This window comes from Phalacrocorax carbo, chromosome 8 (assembly GCF_963921805.1).
Source record: "Phalacrocorax carbo chromosome 8, bPhaCar2.1, whole genome shotgun sequence".
NCBI classification, from domain to species: domain Eukaryota; kingdom Metazoa; phylum Chordata; class Aves; order Suliformes; family Phalacrocoracidae; genus Phalacrocorax; species Phalacrocorax carbo.
Window position 1 is genome coordinate 14,545,039 of NC_087520.1, and position 21,634 is coordinate 14,566,672.

At 45.9% G+C, this 21,634-nt stretch overlaps 1 protein-coding gene across 1 annotated transcript; it reads left to right on the forward strand.

The window, feature by feature from the left end:
• The first annotated feature begins 488 nt into the window (after positions 1–488).
• On the forward strand, positions 489–21,494 carry ECSCR (endothelial cell surface expressed chemotaxis and apoptosis regulator). Its single transcript, XM_064458863.1, has 11 exons — positions 489–650; positions 11,000–11,041; positions 11,634–11,684; positions 13,646–13,759; positions 14,114–14,161; positions 16,075–16,122; positions 16,712–16,810; positions 18,088–18,186; positions 18,792–18,828; positions 20,211–20,310; positions 20,868–21,494. The coding sequence occupies exons 1-11, from the start codon at positions 593–595 to the stop codon at positions 20,874–20,876; spliced, it is 705 nt and encodes a 234-aa protein (XP_064314933.1). The 5' UTR covers positions 489–592; the 3' UTR covers positions 20,877–21,494.
• The last annotated feature ends 140 nt before the right edge of the window (positions 21,495–21,634 follow it).

Genomic DNA, 21,634 nt, shown 5'->3' on the forward strand with positions numbered 1-21,634 from the left:
CCCAAAACCAGCATGCCCTGGTGCCCAGACTTGCTGGAGCTGCACAGGGAGGGGCAGGGGAGAGGGTGCTGAGTTACCCTGGGCCCACAAGGAGCAAATATTTCCAAATCCATCCCAGAGGTGTTAAGAAATCCCATCTTGTGTAGGAAGGGAGGACCATCTCCTCACCCAGGAAGGACCAATATGGCCTGCAGCCCTCAGAGCTGATGCAGAGGCAGATTGGACCTGGGGTGCACATCCTCAACACAAACAAAGCATCTCCCAAAAGCCCCTAGCACCATAAAGAAGCTACTGAGGCCCAGAGCGGGGCAGCCCCGCCATGCTGCTGCTCTCCCCTGCTATGAGAGCCAAATCCCCCAACAAACTGATGGCGAGGTTTCCTTTGCCGTCGGTAAGCAATGTCTCACATCCTCTCTGACCATAATGGGCTAAAAAACACAGTTCCCCTGTGGATTCAGCCCGTTTCCTTCTATTCTTTAACAGGAAGCTCTGTGAGAGTCAGCCCAGGCAGGCAAATCACTCCTCACCCTCTTGTCCCTCCCGGGATGGACACAGCCTTAGCGGGGCCGCAGAGCCACAAGCCACCGAGAAGATGCTGGCTCTGTCCATCCATCCGCTCCTCTGGCTGTTTGGCTGCGTGCTGTTCCAAGGTGAGATGCTCCGTTCGCGCCCCAGGGAGGGTGAAGCAGTGATGAGCAAGGGGATCTGGGGAGCCCGGCTTCACGGAGGGCACCAAAGGGAACCAGCCAGACATTCGAACAGTAGTAGCTGCTGTTGGAAAGCTCAGCCTTTAAATTCAGGGGTGGCAGGAGTCAGGTTGCTGGGAAATAGGTGGCCATACTAGGTTTACTGGGTTTATTTGATGGCATTGGAATAAAAGAACCTGTTTTCTGGTTAACAAAGGGAGTGTTTCTGCTAAGGGTTGTGATGTTGAGGCATTTTGTAGTAAGTGACTTTTGTCAAATAAGCTTAAAAGTAGACCATTTAAATGTACAGGACATTATTTTCCTCAAAGATATTTTTTCCTTGGCTGATTTTAATTTTTCCTCTTGTTGATATAAATATACAGACAGTGCAAGACTCATGCAGAACATGACTTATCCTTATTGTAATAATTCTGCTCCTTTGTGATAATTCTGCTTTAACTTCTCTTTCCCACCTGAGTCACGGTGTGGGATGAAGGAACTGGTTTCCTGCTCTGAAGCATGACAGGTTTTTTTTCCTTCATCATCAGGCACCTCTTGTGTTGCTGACAGTGGTAGTCGCTAGGAGCTGAAAAGCATTCAAAAGAATATAGACTGCAACATCATCGCTGCTTCTAATAGACAGCCACCTAAAAATAATGTCTCCAATCTAAAGTTTTTATCATTAAACCATAGACGTTACCTATGGGTTACAGCCGCTGTGCTGGTAATAATGGGATTTTTAAAAGGCAGAGAATATAGAAAATTCTGTTAGTATCTGTGTAATTTTGGGAAGTAAGAGCACATGGACTGGAAAATTTCTGTCTTCATTAGAGGGCAAGACTGCTGGCTTCAGCAGAGGGGTGAATTGTGCCCAGTATCATATATGCGACTTTGAGGCCCCTTGGCCATACTGCTATACTCCTTAATGCCTGGCCAGAACACTATTTTTCCCTTAAAACTACTTGGTATGGTTTGCAGGGGACAGGAATGCCATAAAGGTTGTCAGACACCTCTGGCTCAGCTGCATGATGCCGAGATCCAGCCCCCTGCCCGGTGCAGGACTGCCAACTGCGCTGCCCCCAAAGATTCACCTCCCGGCTAGACCCAGCTGCTATAGCATCAGGTGATACGGATGCCACCCTCCTCCTTTGGTCCTGAGCACATCGCTCTGTCCTCTGCAGTCTGCTTAAAATCATGGGGCAGGGGCAGCTCTCACTAGATGTGTGTCTGGCAGCTAGCGCTGGACCCCAGCAGGGTGAATGCCTACAGACGATGACAACAGCATTGCTGGCGCCCACGGTGCATCAGCTGATGCTGCAGTTGCACCTCTCTGGCTTCGATCCAAACAACTGGCCTTCCCCACTGTCATATATCCTGTCTCACTTTTTTGCATTGATCCAACAGTTCTGAAATGGCTTTAATTTTATTTTTAACCTCTTAGTAAAGTCACTAAGTTGGTGTAGTGCTTGGGGGGGGGAAAGCTTCTGAGCAAGGCGAAGCCGCAGGCTTAGTGAAAGGGGCAGAGATGGGCTCAATGAATCTACTGGTTCCCCAACACACAGGCAGCTGGAGAAGGGAATTAGAGGCTCTTAACAAGACAGAAGAGCTCAGAGGCCTCCTTGCACCTGAGAAGGTGGAATTAACCTTGCAGGAGAGACAGAATTTGTTTTGGCTGGAAACTAATACCTGCCTGTGCAAGTTCATTAATTTATTAATTAATTTATTATTTCTTAATTTAAACTTCTGTGGTCTCACAGTTATTTCTAAAGGAAGGTTCAAATACTGTTGTTTTGAAATTGCTGAAGTGGGAAGGTTTGGAACATTTCCAACCTATTTTTCCTCCCCCAGAAACACTTAACAGAAAATTTGTCCAAACAAACCTCTTCCTATGAATGGTTTCCATTACAATGGGCAGGCATTTTCCAGACAAAAGATTTCCACTGAAAAATTCCACCTCAAAGCTGATGAGAACCCAGCAGGATTTTCCCACTGTTGCTCCATCCACTGCTCTCTTTATCTGCACCACAGCCAGTGGATGGATAATGTCACGAGAAGCATAGTATATTGAAAACATAGAAATGTGTCAATATATATTTTTTATAGAATAGAAAACATGGGGTGCAACTAGAGAACAGAAATTGAGCTACCAGGAGACCTTCCAGACACAGTGCTTGCATCCTAGAACCAGGGCATCTGGTGCATCCTGATTCCTTGGCCAAAAAGGAGCAGCCAGTGTAACCCTGACCTGGTGAAGAAGGAAGAGAAAGCAGGAGGTGCTTAGGAGAAATGTTTGTTCACAAAACAAACTGCTTCCTTCTAGTAACACGAAACTCTGCAGATGACTCTGCAAACCTGACCAAAGTGGCCAGAGATGGTTTCCAGTAATTATGTTCCATTTACAATAGGTGAGTCAACAACAGGTGTCCTTGGAGGGGATGGTGCTGGTAACCCAATGCCAGGAATGCTCCTGCTGGGAAAGCCAAGGCATGGGCTGGAAAAGGGAGATCTGCACCTTGCATAGCACCAGCAAAAGGCACCACTGCCAAGCCTCCCCTAGAAGGTCCCATTACTCCACTGCCAGAGGAGCCCACTCAGCATGACCCAACCACCATAACAAGGAAGAACCTCCCACTCAGTCTTTTTTTGCAGACTTATGGGCTGGGGCGGGGGGCTGATTTTACCTTTCAGCTGAATCATCCCAGCACATCAGAAAGGAGCAAAGTCCCCTCTAGTATCTCTGGGTGCAGGGGCATTTGGAGATATAAAAGTTTCAAGGAAGCTTTGCCCCTAATGCCAGTACCTCACAAAACTTCCTACAAACCTGTTGAAACAACAGGGATGCAGTTAAATGGCACTGCCTTACTAGCAGCTGGATTTCACAGGTTAGGGAGTATCTTCTCACCACTGGCTGGTGAGAAACCACTGGTTTGGGACCCAATTCCTTGAGATCAAGGTTGCTGATCCAGGACACAGTTATCGGACAGGGACATCGTATGACAAAAGCAAAGCTAGTGGCTTGGGCTTGCAACCCTGGATAAAAAAGAGGCAGAGCTCACACAGAGCTGTTTGTTGCAGAAATGTGGAAGAGGGGGCTCTGGAGATGTGGAGCATGTCTGTCCACCCTCCAGAGCAAACCAGGCAAACCCTTGTGGCACTGGGGACAGTCACTATTGGTTCTGGGCAAGAGAGGGCACCACCATCAGGCACAGCTGCAGACTCTGCATACTCCCGAGGGCAGCACAGCTCTGGATGAGCAGCTCCAGACATACGATTCAATAAGCTCCTCTTGTATGTTAGCTAGAAGTGACTCCTAGTTGTTAAAAATCTTGGAATCGCACTGAAATTAGTATGATTAGAAATGAGGGAGAAACATGTCATAGCTGATGATGCACTGGATGGAGACACAGGGCCACTGGGCTTTGTGTCTGGCACTTATCACAGACATATAACGCTCCTGTGCCTTGTTTTTCCCAGATATGAAATAGGTTAATAAAATGACCTCTTCCATAAAGTGCTTTGAAATCTGGGAATAAATCCTAGGTGATACCACTAGGGTCACTCACCTAAAATCTGGACTTAGATGAAGCTTGTCAGGCCAAGATGCTTTACCTGCTTTTTAGCTGCCACTTCTGCCAGACTCAGCACTTCAGGCAGCAGCTGCACAGTGCCTCCCCAGCACCGATGCACTGAAATGACTGCATCCAGGCAGCGATGTCCTTCAGCCACTCCCTTGGCATTCAAGCCAGGAGACTTAAGAAAATAAATTGGAAAGAACAGGAATTATGGGAATTCCCTTTGCCACCAGCCCCTTACACACCTTGTCTCCTGGGTCACTAGGTGGTAGCTGGACCGATCCCAGCAGATTACATTACTGCATGGTGGTTCACAAACACCACACAGTCTGGCTGCTACTGGCAACACCCAAATAAACCTGGGAAATCTTGGAATTACTGGAAAGAATACTAAATTTTTGTATAAACTTGGAAATGGTAGCAAAGAGCCTCCATGATCCTGGGGGAAGCAAGACGTGCCCAGTAGGCACCTACTGTTGACCCACCACATTGGCTGTGCTGCTGCAGGGCACAGTAACACGTGTGCTGACAGAGGGCTTTGCGGACGTCTGTCCAGAGGTGTAGCATACAAGCAAACACAGCAGCTGATCTCCTACAGCAGCCAGAGTAAACAACATTTGGAACAAAATCATACAATCTGATGAGGGCCACCTGCAAGGTGGCCTGTACGATGGCAGGACCTTGGCTGGTAGCTTCATTAAGGTGTGAAAGCAGTGCTGCTGAACCAGCCTGCAACTTGTGACACTTCCTCTGTGCCTCAGTTTCCCCATCTACATAAAACAAAGCAGAGCTAACACTACCCCTCTCCGCTGTAAAGTGCTTTGAGATCTGCTGATGAATAATATTATTTTAAAAAAACCCTGTAGGTAGGCAAAAAGCACATACTGGGCTCTGGCTCCCATCCAGCCTGGATAGGTGGCCCTCCCATCTTTCATTTGTACGGGGAATGATTTCCTCCCCCAAAACCCCAGACCCAGGGTCAAACCCACATCACCAGCACTACAGGGACCAGGAGCCAACACAGGGCTCTAAACCAAGCAGGTCACGGAGGAAACTGGAGCCAGTAAACAGCTGGGAGGGTGACAGTGCAGCAGCCTGATGGAGCAGTGCTGGTGCAGCCAGGAGAAAAGCCATGCTGATTTCCTCTTCCAGGAGCAACCACTTTTCATGGAAAAAACAAACCTTGGCACGCACAGCAATGTGACAGAGCCCGCTCTGTGATGCAGTTTCCCCACATCGTTTGTCTCCTGGCTTGTTTTCTACATTCAAGTGGGTTTTAATTGACTTCTGCTAAGATCTGCTTCCAGAACAGCTCACCAGAGAGGAGCACAGAGCATGATGCTCAGAGAGGATGCCCAGAGCTGGGTGCAGCCTTTGAGGAGAGGCAGAGGAAGGCTAAGATTAATTTTAATTGCTGACAAGATCCGGGTTTAGTTCCTGGCTCTCCATAAACTTTCCATAATACTTTGGCCAAGTTATTACAATTCAGAACCACTTAGCAGTGAGCTGCCAAACCCCCCCATTTCGTTTGGGAATTAGATGCTTAAATACCTCTGTGGATCTGGGACCTCATTTAGGCTGTCAGTTACCCAGCCTGCATAATGACATTTTTCCTCTTTCTCCGCCACAATTTCCACCTTACCTGTTCTGCTGTGTGACCCTTAAGGCAGAGGCACCTTTTTTAGGCACTTAATAAAATGGGACCTAGGCTTTTGCAGAACTCTCTGCTTTCCAGGTTTCCTAGTACAGGATTTTTTTCCATGTGAAAATCCTAAGAATTGGGTGCTGTTGCTCTCTGCTGCTTCAGCAGCTGCTGTGCCTCAGCCAGGAAACAGCTGCACTTGCATTAAGCAGTCGGTATATTTTTGTCACAGGTTGTTTGACAGATGTGCCAATATAAGAATTGAAAATTCTAATTTTAGGTGGCTAGGTCTCTTTTCTGAAAGCATTTGTTTATGCAGCCTGCAAGCAAAGGGTGCCACATGGGCTCTGCAGCTCCCTGCCACGCAATGCATTACCATATTTGCCCCCAAAACTGCCAGGGAAAGAGAACAGTTCAGCAAGTCCAGAGTTACACCTCATTGAGGATAGACAGTCCCTCTCCATCACCAGTTCTGAGTGGACAGGACCAGTCCCAGTGCCTTCATGCTGGTGCCAGAGATCCTCCCCTGTGACTCCATTCGTCTATGAATACAGACTGGACACCACAAGCCCTTCTTGAGCCTTTCCTAAACTCTGCTGAAGTGTTTCCAACAGCTGGCCCTGGTCTGGGCTCCAGCAGTGCTGCTATATGGAGGCTCTGATGTAAAGTTTGAGATTTTTAAATGTCAGTGCCTGTCTTTAGTCAGCAGCTGGAGAAACCACTCTTTAGATGTCTACAATTGACAAAAATAACACCAAAGCAGAAACACCTAAAATTCACCTTTTTTTTTTTTGTTTTACATCATTCTCTTTTTGTGCTGAGGAGTCAGCATGGTGAGCTGCTGGCTCTGGGAACATCTTGACTGCCATGAGAGAAGGCTCCATGGAAAGACCCCTCCACTCTCAGTCTAACACTCACATCTAACCTCACAGATGAACTGCTGCAAGTAACAGAAATCCAAAATTCCCTTTCTCATCCTCTGGAAAAATTAACCGAAAAGCAGTTAGTGCTGAGTTGGAGCTGAAATGCACCTGCAGTTCTGATGCACTCCTCTGTAGCCCCACGGCTCTCGTGGGTAATCAGGAGTTTCCCATTACAGCAAGAGCAGAAAGCTTTATTTCCCATTGTAAATCCCTCAGCAAGCTCCCCGTCTCCACCTGAACTGCACAATCTGGCTATAAATCACTTGCACCCAAACACACAACAAATATCTTGGCAGGGCTTACGCTCAATGGAGAGTCATTTGAATGGCTTTGATGTTAATTGCAATTACAGCCGTGCTGGCTGCATCCTGATTATTATTGTTAGCTGTTTATATAGCCAGGGCCCTCCATGAAGGGGAGCAGGGCTATTCTGGCAGAGCACTGGGAGGAAGCTGTTTCCAGCACCATTTGCACGAGAGTCCCCAGGGGACGTCTGCAGGGAGCTGCGACGCGTGGCACTTTTTTGTTTGTACCCATCCTGCTGCCCAGCCCCACGACATGACTTGGGTCTCTTCCTGCTTTGTGCATGTCTTTCCCTCTCTGCTGTAATTCAACCAGGATGCTAAACACCTTCAAAAGAAAACACCTAATATAGCAGGACTTTTGATTATTTAAGTTGGCACAGACGGCATAACAAGCAGCAGTGGCCAGAGGTCAGAGCCAGACATGCTCCACTTTGAAATAAGGTGTGGTTGTGTTTATAGAGCCAAGGCCATTTATTCCTGAGCAAAGTAGATCTCCATCCATTGGCCTCTTCACAGCAAGACCAGTCACTTCTTTGCAGCAAAGCTCAAACACGGCAGACCAGGGCGAGCACCTACTTGGTCAGGTGAATTCCAGGGACTGACCACTGGAAAAAAAGTGCTTATTCATCTTATTTACAATAACCCCAAGGTTTAGTTTTGCAAACGGAGAACTCCTTATAAGCCAATGTTCTGGTGTGACCTTTAGTGAAGGGCTGGGCTGTGGTGGAGGAAAGCATTGAGTACAATCCTCTTGTCCTAGCGCCAGGGATGCTGGAGCTAGCCCATGGGATGGTCCCCTCAGGGATGGCAGTACAGGGCAGCAATGTCATCTCCCTTGCTCTCAGCTTCCTGCCATCCCTAGAGGCTCTGTTCAAGCTCTCAGATTTCTCCTCAGCTTCACAAAAAACAGTTGAATAAACTGCCAGCTCAGCACCTTTATTCCCCTTTTGCTTCATCAAAGACTAAATGTAGTCAATAGTCCTTTCTTCAGCAATTCTTGATGCTTTCACATGCCACGTGCACTAAAAAGCACCTGTGATAATTTTAAAAAGAAAATGTGTTACAAGCAGCTACTTCTCCCCATGGGGAAACAAGACAATAGCTTCTGCAAGGGAATTTTGGAGAAATGAGCTACTTGAGCTTGGCACCTGCTAGAGGATACTGGCCCCCAAGATGATCTCAGCACATTATTTTTTGTGCTGAATGCATACAGAGTACCTTAAGGCATTTGCAAACCAATGTCCAGAAATTGTGTTGTAAAGCTGTTTCGGAAGAGGAAGCCCAGAAAGACAGAGAACTTGGCAAACTCTTGGGATCGATGGAAACAGCCCAAGTCACTCCACGCTCTCCATGGAGGCAGCTGGGCCTCCAGGGAGCTGGCAGTGCCCTGCAGTACCCCAGGCAACAGGGTTGCAAAGGGGTGCATCCCCTTTCCTCAAAAGAAGCATCTCTACCTCTTTAAGAAGGACAACCGTGTGCCCAGAATATCTTTCTTCCATTGTTTGGATCTTTTTGCATTGTTCCATAGTTGATTTAGTAAGTGATGTTACATCTGTCCATAATCCTGTCTATGTTACTAGACTGATGCTCATTTAACCTGCTCTTTGAAACCTGCAGAGAAGGCTATCTCATAATTCTTCTATACAATCACTCCTAGCAACTCACTATCCTTATGTTAAGGCAGTTTCCTATTACCCAACCTCCCTTTTCCTTGCTGCAGTTAAAAGTCCTTGTCTTCTGGTCCTGTTCCCAATGGATTTAGAAAACCAGTTAGTCCCTTCCTCTTTATGTAACCAAAGATATGATCATGTCTTCTCTTTCACAGACTAAACAAGACAGTTTTGCCAGCCTGCTGCCCAGTAAGCTAGAAGAGAAAAGCATGGAAAAGATCTGAAAAGTCAGGTCTGATTTTCATAGCCAAATCCTATCTGGAAAGAGACCATGTTTTATTATGTATTCACAATAGTTTACACACTGTTTTGGTTCCTGTTTGGCTGGGATCATTGTCATAAAGCCTCAGACTAAAAAACAATTACAGCTCCAATGGAGTTACATGAGAAAAGTGAGATCAATCAGGAGCTTGCTACACCCAGACAGTCCCAATGGGTAAGTTCTGAGCCAAGCCCTGATAACCCACATACACTGGATGCTAAAGGTCTCATTCCAGGTACACACCACTATCAGGCCAGTCATCTGACCTCTTTCAGGCACTTAGAGTGTAGGTACCTACCACAAAGTTCATCACCTACACCTCCTCTGTGGTTCCTGGTAAGAAACAGGATGTTGCAGGCTGTGGGTCTTCTAGCCACAGCTAGAGTAAGGTAGAAATCTGAAATAGGTACGGTAAGGTAGAGATCTGAAACAGGTCAGAGCAATAGGGTTTTAGAAGCATCTGGTCCTCTCTTTGGTGAGAAAGAGCCTGGAGATGAGCTCTTTTGCAGGCTGGCTCAGGAGAGATGTAAAGCAGCAGGTGAGATGAAGCTCATGTACAGTGAGGCCAGATTCTGGCTGTAAATGGGTGCACAAGCACTGCTCTGGATAGTGCTGCATTGCTGGGCCTCCCCTCCTGCCACCCCACAAGGCGCAGCACCCTGCAAAGGAACTGTACCTCATCACAGACCACTGTTGCAATGGAGCTACATGGCATTACAAGGGGACAGCAAGCTGGAAGGATTCAACCTTTACTGCTGTCCCTTTTTGTGCAAAACCTTTAGCTCTCGTGGGACTCTGGTGAGATGGATGAGTGGTGGGATCAGATTCAGCTGGTTTCTGTAGCTGTAATGTAGTTTCCTTCATTAATCTTGACTACAGACAGCACAAGGATCACCAGCTATAACCATTTAAAAATACCAGTTAGGATATGCATTTCAAAAACAACAGACTCAAAGTCACCTTTTCAAAGTTAAGTCAGTTGGTTTTGATGTGAGCGTTTAAATTGCATTTATATTTTCTAGTTCTTGTGCCCAAGTATGGGAACTGAACTTTTCTTTTTCCCATTTTAAATAGCAGCATTTTTAACTGTCATCTCATCTAATCATAGGACTCCAGGAGCTGGGGCTTAAGGAAAAATACCAGGGATCCTGAGAGCAGGCAACATAGGGGATTAGTGCAGGGATGCTTTGTCATAAGTCCATAACAAAAACAAACAAAAAAAACCCAAACAAAAACACCTTTCAGATGAGAAATTAGGGACTCAGTGCAACACCTATAACCCTGGGAGAACAGAGCCCGGCATGGACCTACAGGACTACCCACCACTACCACTACCCAAGCTGCAGACCCCTTGCTGTGTCCAGACTTACACGGCCACAAGGCTTCAGCCAGCTTCCCAGGATGCAAATATATGGGACAGAAGAATCAGAGATAGGAGGCAGGAAGGAAAACAGTCCCTTTGGCTCCTGGAAGCCTTTATGAACCTCATCCATCCACTCATTAACACCTCAAGGGAACAAAGTGTTCAAATGTGTCTTAGCTCTTTAAACAGCTCCGAAATAAGGTCAAACAGCCTTTTTCTGCAAGACTGAGCTGGAGGGAAAAAGCTCATGGGGAGGGAACAACCCCACTGATTTATATGGCCTTGCATTTTTCCTGTAACAGAGGAAGATGGCTCCCCGAAGGGTTCGGCTCCATCTGGGGAGGAGGGCATTTATCCTGACCGAATAAACTCCAGTACTAATTTACGCAGAACCTGATAGCTTTGCACTCAGTGTTTGCCACTACTTCTTTGCTAATGCTTTTTGGGAAATCATGTATTTCAAAGTAATTCTTGCAGAAGATGAGGAAAACCCAAACCACACAACCAGCAAGAACACCAATGCATTAGTGACAGTCACAGATTAGCACCACTAATACTCTTATTCTTTCATTTCAGGTACCACAGCCTCTGCAGACTCCTCTGTCCATGCTGTAACAGGTACCTCCTGGGTTGTGATCTTCTTTAAAAATCTATTTGGATGTGGGTGCACATGCCTTTGTGGGGATGCAAATGTAGAGTCCACACATGGGAACCAGATTCAGAACTCCCATCCACCTCCCACCCTTTTCTCAGGACCCTGTGTTGCCCCCTCTGCCTGCCCCATCTATCATCATTCACCCCCAGATCTCCAGGAGCCATGGAGGGCACTGCGCCCCAGAGGATAACCTTGCCTGGTTCCCCCTTTTCTGGTCTCTGCCCGAACCTTGTCCGGAAGAAAGCAATGCTGTGTTGCAGGAAGCCTAGTGAAAGCAGAGGGATCCTGCCTCATCTTTGCTATCAGTTCCCCCCAGCTATTTCCTAGCAGTTCTCCCTGAGCATGCTGTCCTTCACAGACCCTCAAAGCCAAGGCTTCTATAGCCACACCAGTGACAAACTCCCTCCATAGCATCTCTTGCCGCTATCACCATTTCAGCTCTTACTGGCTATAACGGCTCCTTTCTGGCCCATCCTTCTGCCCTCCCCTCTGAGGATCCCACCAACAAGGAGCACGTGTAGATGTCACCTCTGTGTCTCTCTTCTTGTGTTACAGGTCAATCCCAAACAACAACACGCAGCCCTGAAGTGAAGAACCATACCTCAGGTAACACTCATCTGGAGACATTAGAGTGCAGCTCAGGGGCATCCTGGCTTGTAACTGGTCTGACCTTCCACCCAGCTGGGCCATCCAGCAATAAATGGGGCTGTGCAGCAGCAGGTTAGATGAGAACAGTGGTGGGGAAGAAGGCAGTTTTGTGGCGTAAGGGCTTCTGATCCACCCAGCTCACCCCAGAGGGATCAAGACACAGGTGTAAGCAAGAACCAGGGGGAGAATCACTACATTGAACAGGGAGAAACAGGGTCAGCAGGTCACAACCCGGGGAAAACGCTGGGCTTCGTATCTTGTGTGCACAAAGGGTGGGCCTGCCCAGAAACCAGGCAAGGAGTCAGGTTGGGCAGTGTCCATGTTGCTGCATCCTCCTACCTGGCATCACCTGCTTTGCTTAGCACCTCTTCCATGCAAGGACCATTGGGTGTGTGCAGTATATGCAAGCACAGTGCCTCACACACCAGGTCTGGCCTTGGCTCCTGGTGTCGTGATGGAAGTAACAGCAATGAAGTCATTATTGTAAGACCTTCCCTGCATTACGTTTACTGTTCAATCTCTTGACTGAACAGGTCTCTTGACAAGCCTGACCACATTTTTTTAACTAAAAAATTCCAGTGCTTTGCACACCCTCAGCACCTCCCATACAACAGGTCAACATATTCCCCATTTCTCCAAGAGGAAAAGGAGAAGCATGAAGAGGCTTGTCCTAAACTGTACAATGTTTGTGTCAGCACAGGGACTGAATGCTGCCTTAGCTCTAGTCCAGTTATTCATGTTGGGGGCTTTGCTTTGTTATCTACCTTCATGGAAACAGCATCACTCATAAGAACTGAAAAATATTTAAACATACTATGAATCTCTGGGGAGTTCTCTTACTTTATTCTCTTATTTCTGTTCTCCCCTTCTGCTGAAACCAGATTCAGGACACTACCACATGTACGTGGTCACACAGAAGCCCTGGAAGTGGGGGTAGGGAGGTGTTAGCAGAAAGTTACATGTTTCAGTCTGAAAATACACAAAATCAAATACACAAGAAGGGGTCTCTCCAACTCCAGATCCACATCTGGTAGCCAACTTGGAACTTTGGATACAGATCTCTTCCTGCTATTTTGAGCAGTGGAATCTTTCTAAGCATATCTACCCCTCCAAAGGGACCCCAAAAATATAAAGGAAAAAAATCCCAAAAAGATCTCAGTTTCTGCTTCCATGCCTCACAGAAAAAAGAAACTTATTCCTAAATTCAAATATTTTGGTGCATTTGGATAAAAGGGGAAAGAAAACCCCAAACCTTAAAACCATTTTCACTCTTTTCTCATTTTTATTGGAAAGCCAAGAGAAGTCTAGACAAGGAACTTGCCTATAAATTCCAAACTGGTGATCCACTCTTCCTTGCACGAGGCTTATGGAAAGCTTTTTCCCCCACATCTTGCTCTGGATCATGTTCTTGCTATGCAGCTTTGAGTAGCAGGTTGAGGAAGATGACAGAGCCTCCAGACCATTGCAAGAACTGAGTTATTTGTGCTTAGAGACTTTCAGTGAAATGAAACATAAAAGTTAGCATTTCAGATAACAAGCAAACAAACACATGGCTGCCAGGCAGCTCTAGCCAGTTAAAGTGTCCAGTGATAAAAATACCTTCATTTTCAAAGCAGGAAGAAAGTGGTGGCAAACCCCAGACTTTCTCTATGTATCACCTGAGCTCCACCAGCTCAGCACCTCCATACACTAAATAAAAGCAAACGCTAATGCCAAAGTACAAAAGCGCCCTGACTCTGAGCCAGACAAAGGCTATTTCCTATTTGTCTACTCATGCCCATGCTTTCCCTAGCCAGTTATCCATAACTCCCAAGGACTTTGAGGACTTTTTGCAATAGCCATGCCCTCCTCCAAGCTGTTTCTGAGCAGAGACTGTGGTGAGCAGAGCTCTTTGAAGTAACACTACGCTTCCTCTACAGAGCCTTCAGTAAAATCAACACCACCAACCGACTTGAATCTCACCACTGTGGGTCAAACCACTACAGCCAAATCCTCTTCTTTCACCACAACACTGCTAGCATTGACTATACGAGGTAAGTATGGAAAACTCAAATTTTTGCTCAGACAGGACCTGTTTATGCATCCCTCCTTATCCAAGGAAAACTGCAGGCATCAGAAAGACTGGACTAGTCCATGCCATGCTACTTATCCAGTAGCAGTGACTTTTTGAGTCTCTCTGACTCTTTGCTAAAAAAAGCAAGACATTCCAGCTCCCCAAAAGCACAGGGTTGGACACAAACATGACCTAGATGTAACAGCTGTGCAGCAAGCCCATATGAGAGTGTCTCATGCAAATTTTTTACTCCATGGAAACCCAACAGCTCTCCATAACATAATCAGTAGCAGCTTCAAGATTTAATTCTTGTTTTCCATTTTTCTTTATCCAGATGAAAAGTCTAGTGGAAGCAGAAGCACAGCAGCTTCACCACCACAAGGTACTTTGTCCTTTTATAGAGTAACAGTAAGTTTAGATAACTTCATGGCAATTGGCTTTCTTGGTTCACACGGTGCAGGTTATCTAAGCACTAGTCTTTATCTTGGAGTTGAGCCATCAGTAACACCCAAAATCACATCTGTTATCCTTACAAGCACTGATAAAACAAGACCAAGTGCGCTTAACACCCTCTGCCTGGGATGAACTTGAACAGTTGAAAGACTGATCTATGTTTAGGAAAAGGTAGCCCTTTTAACATCCTTTTTTTTAAAAAAAATCATTTTGCTTTTGACAGTCTGCTTAACCCAGCCTGTAAGCAAAAATTAAAGAATTCAGTAAGAGCTTTCTCAGAATAAGGGCAGAATCCAAGTGAGTGGGAAGACTGAAATCTGACAACTGAGCTGATTCCCTGTTCAAGATTCAGTCTCAAAAATCTGCAATGGTCAAGACAGAAATTGCTCTGCCTCTCCAAGCACCTCTCAGATCTTCTCTAATGCAATCAAGGTTAAAAACCCGTGGCCAGCTCTCCAGCACAGATGTCCAACCAGCATGCTTGTGCCCAGCTAAGCCAAGAGCCCTTTGCATCAGAGCAGACTGCTATTAATTATAAACTTGCTTTATGTCCAAAAAGGTCCATACATCTTTGACTATAGAAATGTTGCTGATGCTTCTAAAAGTGAGATCTGTGTGCAAGACCCAGCATTCCCCAGGGACAGGGTATCCATGCCAGGCTCAGCAAACCACAGCTTCTGCCCACCACCCATGGCTAGAAGAACAATTTCAGAATGAAACAAATGGTTTAATAACTGGTGAAAAAATTGTACAGCCGTAGTCCCTGCTTCTCCAGACTGTTCTTCTCCATGTGGTTTCTGAACCAGTTAGATTTGTTATTTTATACCTTTTCCCCATTTCATACCATTTCTCCTTTTCTTCTGACTTTTGGCAAAATTATGTTCTGAAACAGTGATGTTTTCAGCAAGACAGGAACCCCAGTTTCAGCTGCACACCCTGCATTCCACTGCAGAGTGCCAGGAGCTGTTTCACACTTTTCCAGGCAGCACACACTTTTGGCCAACGCTGCTATTGGGAAGGTGAGGATAAGAAAGGACGAAAGAAGATCCTGCTTGACCTACAGATGATCTTCTGCAGCTTTAAAGTATCATTTTTACTCTCCTGCCAGGGCCTGTAGCTATTCATTAAGGTCAATGCAGAAAATCTGGCCATTCAACACACATCCAGGAGGCAGCAAAGGATTTTTTTCTCTGTACAAGTGAAACACAGAGGCTACCTTTAAACTTGTTTGCACAGGCATTGGAAGCAGATGTCACAAACCAAACAGCTTCATATAAACCAGTTTATCCCACTGAGAACTGGAGGCCTTTCTCAAACAAACCTCTGTGCTGCCACAGCTAGACTACATATGGTGTACAAGTTAGCCCAACTCAAACTAGCTTAATTACTTCTAGATAAGCCAAGACAGCATACACACTAATTCCAAGGACAAGGACAAGTTGAACAGTCAATCCACACCCATAATCTGCAGAATTTCTTCCCCTAAACAGATTTATTTTTTCTGAAGTCTCAACATTTATGAGCAATAGCAAACCTACAACTTTCCCAGTTCACTATTCCAGTATTCAACTGCTGTAGCTGCCCAAAACCTGCATCTGGGACTGCAGAACCTGATCAGTCTGTACAAGGATATTTGAATTTTGGTTCCCTGAGTTTCTTTGGATATGGAAAATAGCACAAAAAGTGTTTGGTGGAAAGATTTTAGCCCAAGTATGAATTCCATTTTTCCCAGATATCACCAGCATCACAGTGAATCTGTTCTCTCCAGCATGCCCACTAATTCTTTTGGTTATTAGATGACACACAAGGACAAGACTCACATTCTGCATTTCCTCTGTGCAGGTCAAGAGCCCAAGAGAAGCAGGAGTACCACAACTTCAGCAACTCAAGGTGCTTTCTCCTTTCTCTCACAGAGAGATGATTACCACTAGATATTTTATAGCCCTTTTCACAGCCAACAGAAAGCCATCATATTGGCCATCATACTGCTACCTTCAAGGCAGCATGGTGAATGGCCAGCGAGCACCTGAGGGATGCTGGCAATCCCATCTAGCTCTTGAAAAGCCTGTAAAGCTCCACCGAAGGAGCACTTTGGGGCAACCTGTTGAGCCTGGAAACAGTGGTTGTGAGTCACAGCAGGAAAGGTGTCACACTATGGCAAAAGGTTGTAAAAGGAGGAAGACAGGACAAGCCTCCCCCTCAAACACACTGCCAGATCAGTCCTTCACCTGCTTTGTCACTAGGGCCCCAGCAGAAAACGCTGCAGGTGTTCTCAGAATGTCAACAAAAAGGGCCACACCAAGGCAATCCAATTCCCACACAGGTCTTGGTCACTTTGCTGTTAACATTGATGGGGCTGGTTAGGATCCAACGTTATTCTCTTCAATAAAGTGCAAGTGTGAGTTAGGTCCTGTAGCATTGCTCTTCCCAACCCTGGAAGGAAAACTTTATATAAAGCTACCTTTCTCCCCTCTCGTAGGCACCTCAAACCCAGTTACCCCAACACCGAAGTCCCCTGACTACTTGCCTGTGCCCACTCCGACAGATCATAAATCACCACTGACGGTGGCAGCTTTTGGTAAGGTCTTGTGCAACCTGGGGAGAGGATGTGGGGGGTCTGTTTTTCCAGGCCACACTGTTTTGGACACCCAACTTCAAAGATGCTTCCCTGAAGATGGCTCCACAGTTTTCTTCTTCATGCTTGCCTGATCCTGGAGTTTTCAGAGTGCAAGGGAAAACCCTTGAGAAAAACACTTGTCACCAGCCAGCAATAAATCACCTAATAAATACTCCCAGCCATGCCCGGTATGCAAGGGACAGACAATGTGGAAGTCCATCATGGCTACACCTGAGCTTGGGATCTTGCTCGCAGCACCAATGCTTGCCCCAGCTCCATGTCAGAACAAGACCTGAGCACAAATGATCCCATGCTATGCCTTGGTTTCCCCAACAGGGTCTAGAATAAATATGCTATTTGCCTGGAGTCTTAGACAATTTTTTCCCTGCAAACCTGTTGGGACTGCGTTCCCACCCTATCTTACTGCCTTCCCCTATACAGTTTCACCCTGCTTGGCAGGAAGCAGCCAAGTCCTCCACATTCTTCAGGCTGTGGAAGGATAGAGCAAGAGATGCCACACAAACTGGCAATAGATTTGAAGATAGGCAGGGGGTAGATTTAAGAGACCCACTCTGCCTTGGGCTGCACTGTCCTCCTCTTCCATGAAGGCGAGCAAAAAAACCAATTTGCTCATTTCTATCACACTGTAGGAAAAAGTGTTACTTCAGAAGCATTTTTAAAAGTCAGGTGTTAACTTCATAAGAATCATTTGCTTATATCCTCCAAGGGAAGCCACAAGAAATCTTGAAGGAGTCTTAACAGGACCAGATTCCCATGCAAAGAACAGTTTGATTTATCAAGGGCAGATGTATGAATCGAATCTGCAGTCAGCCACTGGTTTATGAGACAGATAACATCATTCACAGCCTTTAGCTTGTCTCTCCCCATTACATATTTACCTGACTTTAGACACCTTTAGGACAAGATTTACCAGCTGTAGTAGGGACATACTGACTTCAATCAGTCCCCAGTATAATCAGCTGACTTCTGCCCTCCTGATACTGCCTTACCAATTAAGTATTCATCAGAAGCTCTTTGAGGCTAAAACACAAGAGGATAAAGCCATTCGCTGTAGTCACTACTTACTTCTCTGCCTGTTACGTACCATGCTTACTTCAGTGAAAATATTGATTTCCTACCCATGTTTTGATGACAGTCAAAGTCTCTCTGATACGCCAGAAGCTGAGGACAGGCATGTTACTATATCAATTGCAGACAGTTCTTTCCTCCATCCTCAGGTGTCATCAGCTTCATAGTCATCCTGATAGTGGTTGTGATCATTCTGGTCAGCGTGGTCAGCCTGAGGTTCAAGTGTAACCGCTCAAAGGACTCAGAAGGTATTTGCCTGGTGTGATCTGTCTTTGATTAGGGAACTAATCAAAGAGTCACTAGTTTCTACATGGATCTGGCAATTCCTAAAAGACACTTTTAAAAAGCTTACACAGTGGGGAGGTTTTGAAGCCAAACTGGAACACAGATTCAGCAGTTAGGAATGTAGTGGGACCACTTCTTTACAGCCCCAGCCCAGACCCATCTGCACAAAGAAACACTCTCAAGCTCGCTGCAGTTAAATGTGCAGCTTTCCAGAGGTGGGCAGCTCTTCCAGCGGGAGTAATGGAGTTTGACTCTCCTTTTCCCTAGGAATCCCATTCTCCACTAAGCAGTGACCACTAGAGGGCAAGGCTGCTCTACGGCAAGACGGTAACTGCCAAAAGACCAAAGAATACTGGTGACTAAACAGGCGGCAAAGCATTCAGTCCTGCCTGTATGTCACGTTAGTTGAAGAATTTTCTCTAATCAACTTTATAGCATCCCGTGTAGTGTCTCTAATCTCATTTGGATTTCAATTATAGCCCTGTTCAACATAATTCTGAACATAGCTGACATTTTATTAGTTGGCTATGATGTTTTCTTACATCACCAACTGCCTTTCTCCCTCCAGACAAACAGAAGCCAGGCACCTCCATGGTATCAGAGAGGTAAGGCTGCTCATACTATTCACACGCTATTTAAAGTGCCTATTTTATTCCAGAACTAATTTTGCAAGGAAAAGAGGCTGCTTTCATTATTTCAGGTAGAAGGGAGCATTTCAAGGCATCTTTGAGATGGGTAAAAAACCAAACTAAGCACTCATAGCACCTCATCCACTGCCTGATGGAGTCAAAGGTAGCAGTTCAATATTTAGGGGTCTCATTTCAAAGGTGCACTGATATCTGTGAAGACTCCTTACCTTCCAAAAGCAGTTTTCTTGCCTTTCTTTGCCTAGATACAGACTTGAGGTCTAAACCTGGATTTCTGGATCTCAAAGCACCCTCAGTGAGATGAGATCAGGTCCCCAGAAATATCTTCCCAGACACCTATAACCATTATTTAGCAAGAGCAGGATAAGGGGGCCCCAATCCAGAGACTTTTGGAAGATAAGCACCAAGCAGAGTATGGTCCATCTGAACACCACGGTCCATCACTGCCACCCAAGAAGAGAGCCTGCACATGGGAAAGCAGCAGGAAACAAGAGCTGGAAGGGACCGCAACACATTGCTCCTACTTTTCCATCTGACAGTTTCCTACCAAAGTAACAAACCCTGCTTTGGACAGAGGCAATGGACACAGGGAGCAAAGCCCCTAAGTGTTTAGGTACCAAATTTGCATCAATGTCAATGGTTCACAAATACCCTTAATGATCACGATCTAAGTGATCTGCAGCCACTGAGGCAGGACATATCAAAGCAGAGGACTGGGCCCCCGTGGCACCCTAAGCCCCAAAGTCATCCCATCTCCATTGGAACTAAATGCATATCCCAGCCCTCAGGATAGGGAGAAAGGGGAATTCCACCTTCCTAATACTTGTAAGTCTCACTCTTAAGAGAGATGGTGGCAATACACGAGCAGCAGCATCGGATGTGAAAATATCCAGGGCGCCCGTTGTATGGCAAATAAATTTAAGGGCATAGATCAGAGGGACACAGTAATGTTTCCTTTTGTTCCACTTCTGGTAATGGCTGCAGGGCTAGAAGGTAATTCAGTCACTGAGAAACAGACCCAAATTGCTACTTGTTTCTGCCTACAAGCAGTGACACAGCTGACAATGGTGCTTTCTGTCAGGTAAACCAGCACCACATCTGAATTTGAATGCACTGCCTGTTCCCCCAGAGATCTCTGAACCTGTGTTCAGACAGGGGATGGGGACTTTGGCACTAGGGATGTGTCTGAATCAGGACAGCAGCTCACACAGCAGCGTAAATCAGCTCTGGTCCCATGTGCCAGCCTGCCACAGCCTTGCCAGTTTGCCTCCAGTAGTGTGCAAAGAAACTCCCTTCTCCCATTTTCCAGAGTAGTTAATACTGCCTTTTCTTCTTGACAGCTGCTCAGCAGGCGCAAACCAGAAGGATAACAGCATCACTCTGATCTCCATGAAGAACATCAACATGAACAACAGCATGAGTTACCCACCGTCAGAAAAGGTTTCCCACTTAAGCCTCACTTTTTTAGAGGGTTAGCTGGGGATTATTTGTCTTGCTGGATAAGAGCATGCCTTTGAGTTATTTCTTTGCTCTCTTATTCCTTCAGAAAGATAATAAAAAACAGCTGCAGTCAAACTCCTAAAGGTCCAAACTAGTTCCAGTGAGACTGGTGAAAAATTTGGATGCCCATCTCAGGTTTATCCAAGCTGCCTGAACTCAAGGCATCACCTATACCTCACGTATATAGGTGCCATCACCTAGGGCCAGCCATCAGAGCTAGAGTGGTTTGTCATTAAATGAAGAGGTAAATAAGCTAGCCTTTCTGAAGCAAAGGTCTCACCCTCTAGTCCAAGCTTACTGCACTCGTGCTCCACAGATGATATTGGAGCACATTCCCATCATTACTCTCACATCCATCCCACACGGGTAATTCACATAATTTTAGGGCTTTTTAAAGCTAAACTAGCACTGGGTCTGGGTATGACGGAACACATTGCTTAACTTCTTTTGACAGCCCAAATAGGCTGCTGATCCATCATGTTTCATTCCTTTTCCAGGTGCTATAATGCCAAGGGCCCAAAACTTGAAGCTGACACATGACAACCAGCAGTGACTTTCTAGGTTCTTTTTTTTTTTTTTTCCTTCTTTCTTCCTTTGGGGAAAGAGCAAGGGTGGACTTTATATATAAATTATTATGTCCCTTCTGATGATCCCACATAGCTTCCCCTCCTGCAGCCTAAGGGCTTTCTCCAGTTACCATGCTCAATGGTTGATATCTAATTCTATTTTTTATATACCTTCAAACCCTCAGATTATTCCAGCAGCAAGAAGCACCAAGGAACCATGTACTTGGCTAATAAAGTGCTGCCTTAGATTAATGGCCTTTATAGTCTATGCCAGACAGTCACAGGCTCGTTAATCAGTATAGCCCCCCACTGAGTCAAACCCATGCATTAGAAAAGCATGATTCAAAGCTGAAGGCCTAAAGGGACTTAAATGGGCAAGCGCTAGGCCAAATCCCAGCATGACTGCTCCAAGCCCCTTATTCTTGGCACCCTCATTGTCCGCACAGCAGTGGGGATGATCATATCCACCTACCTCACAGGGTTGTTGTGAGGCCATGTTAATCAATGTCTGTAAAGTGTTTGGAGAGCCATAGATTAAAGGTGCTGCTGCAGTGCAAATTGCCATCTTAAATACTTGATTATTAATAAATGAGCTTCAGGCAGGCAGATCGCTATCTTCCCACAGGTCCAACATGCTCAAAGAAGACTCATCTTAGGCGTAAAGAACAAGGTTTCTGCATAGACAGAGTTTTATCTGA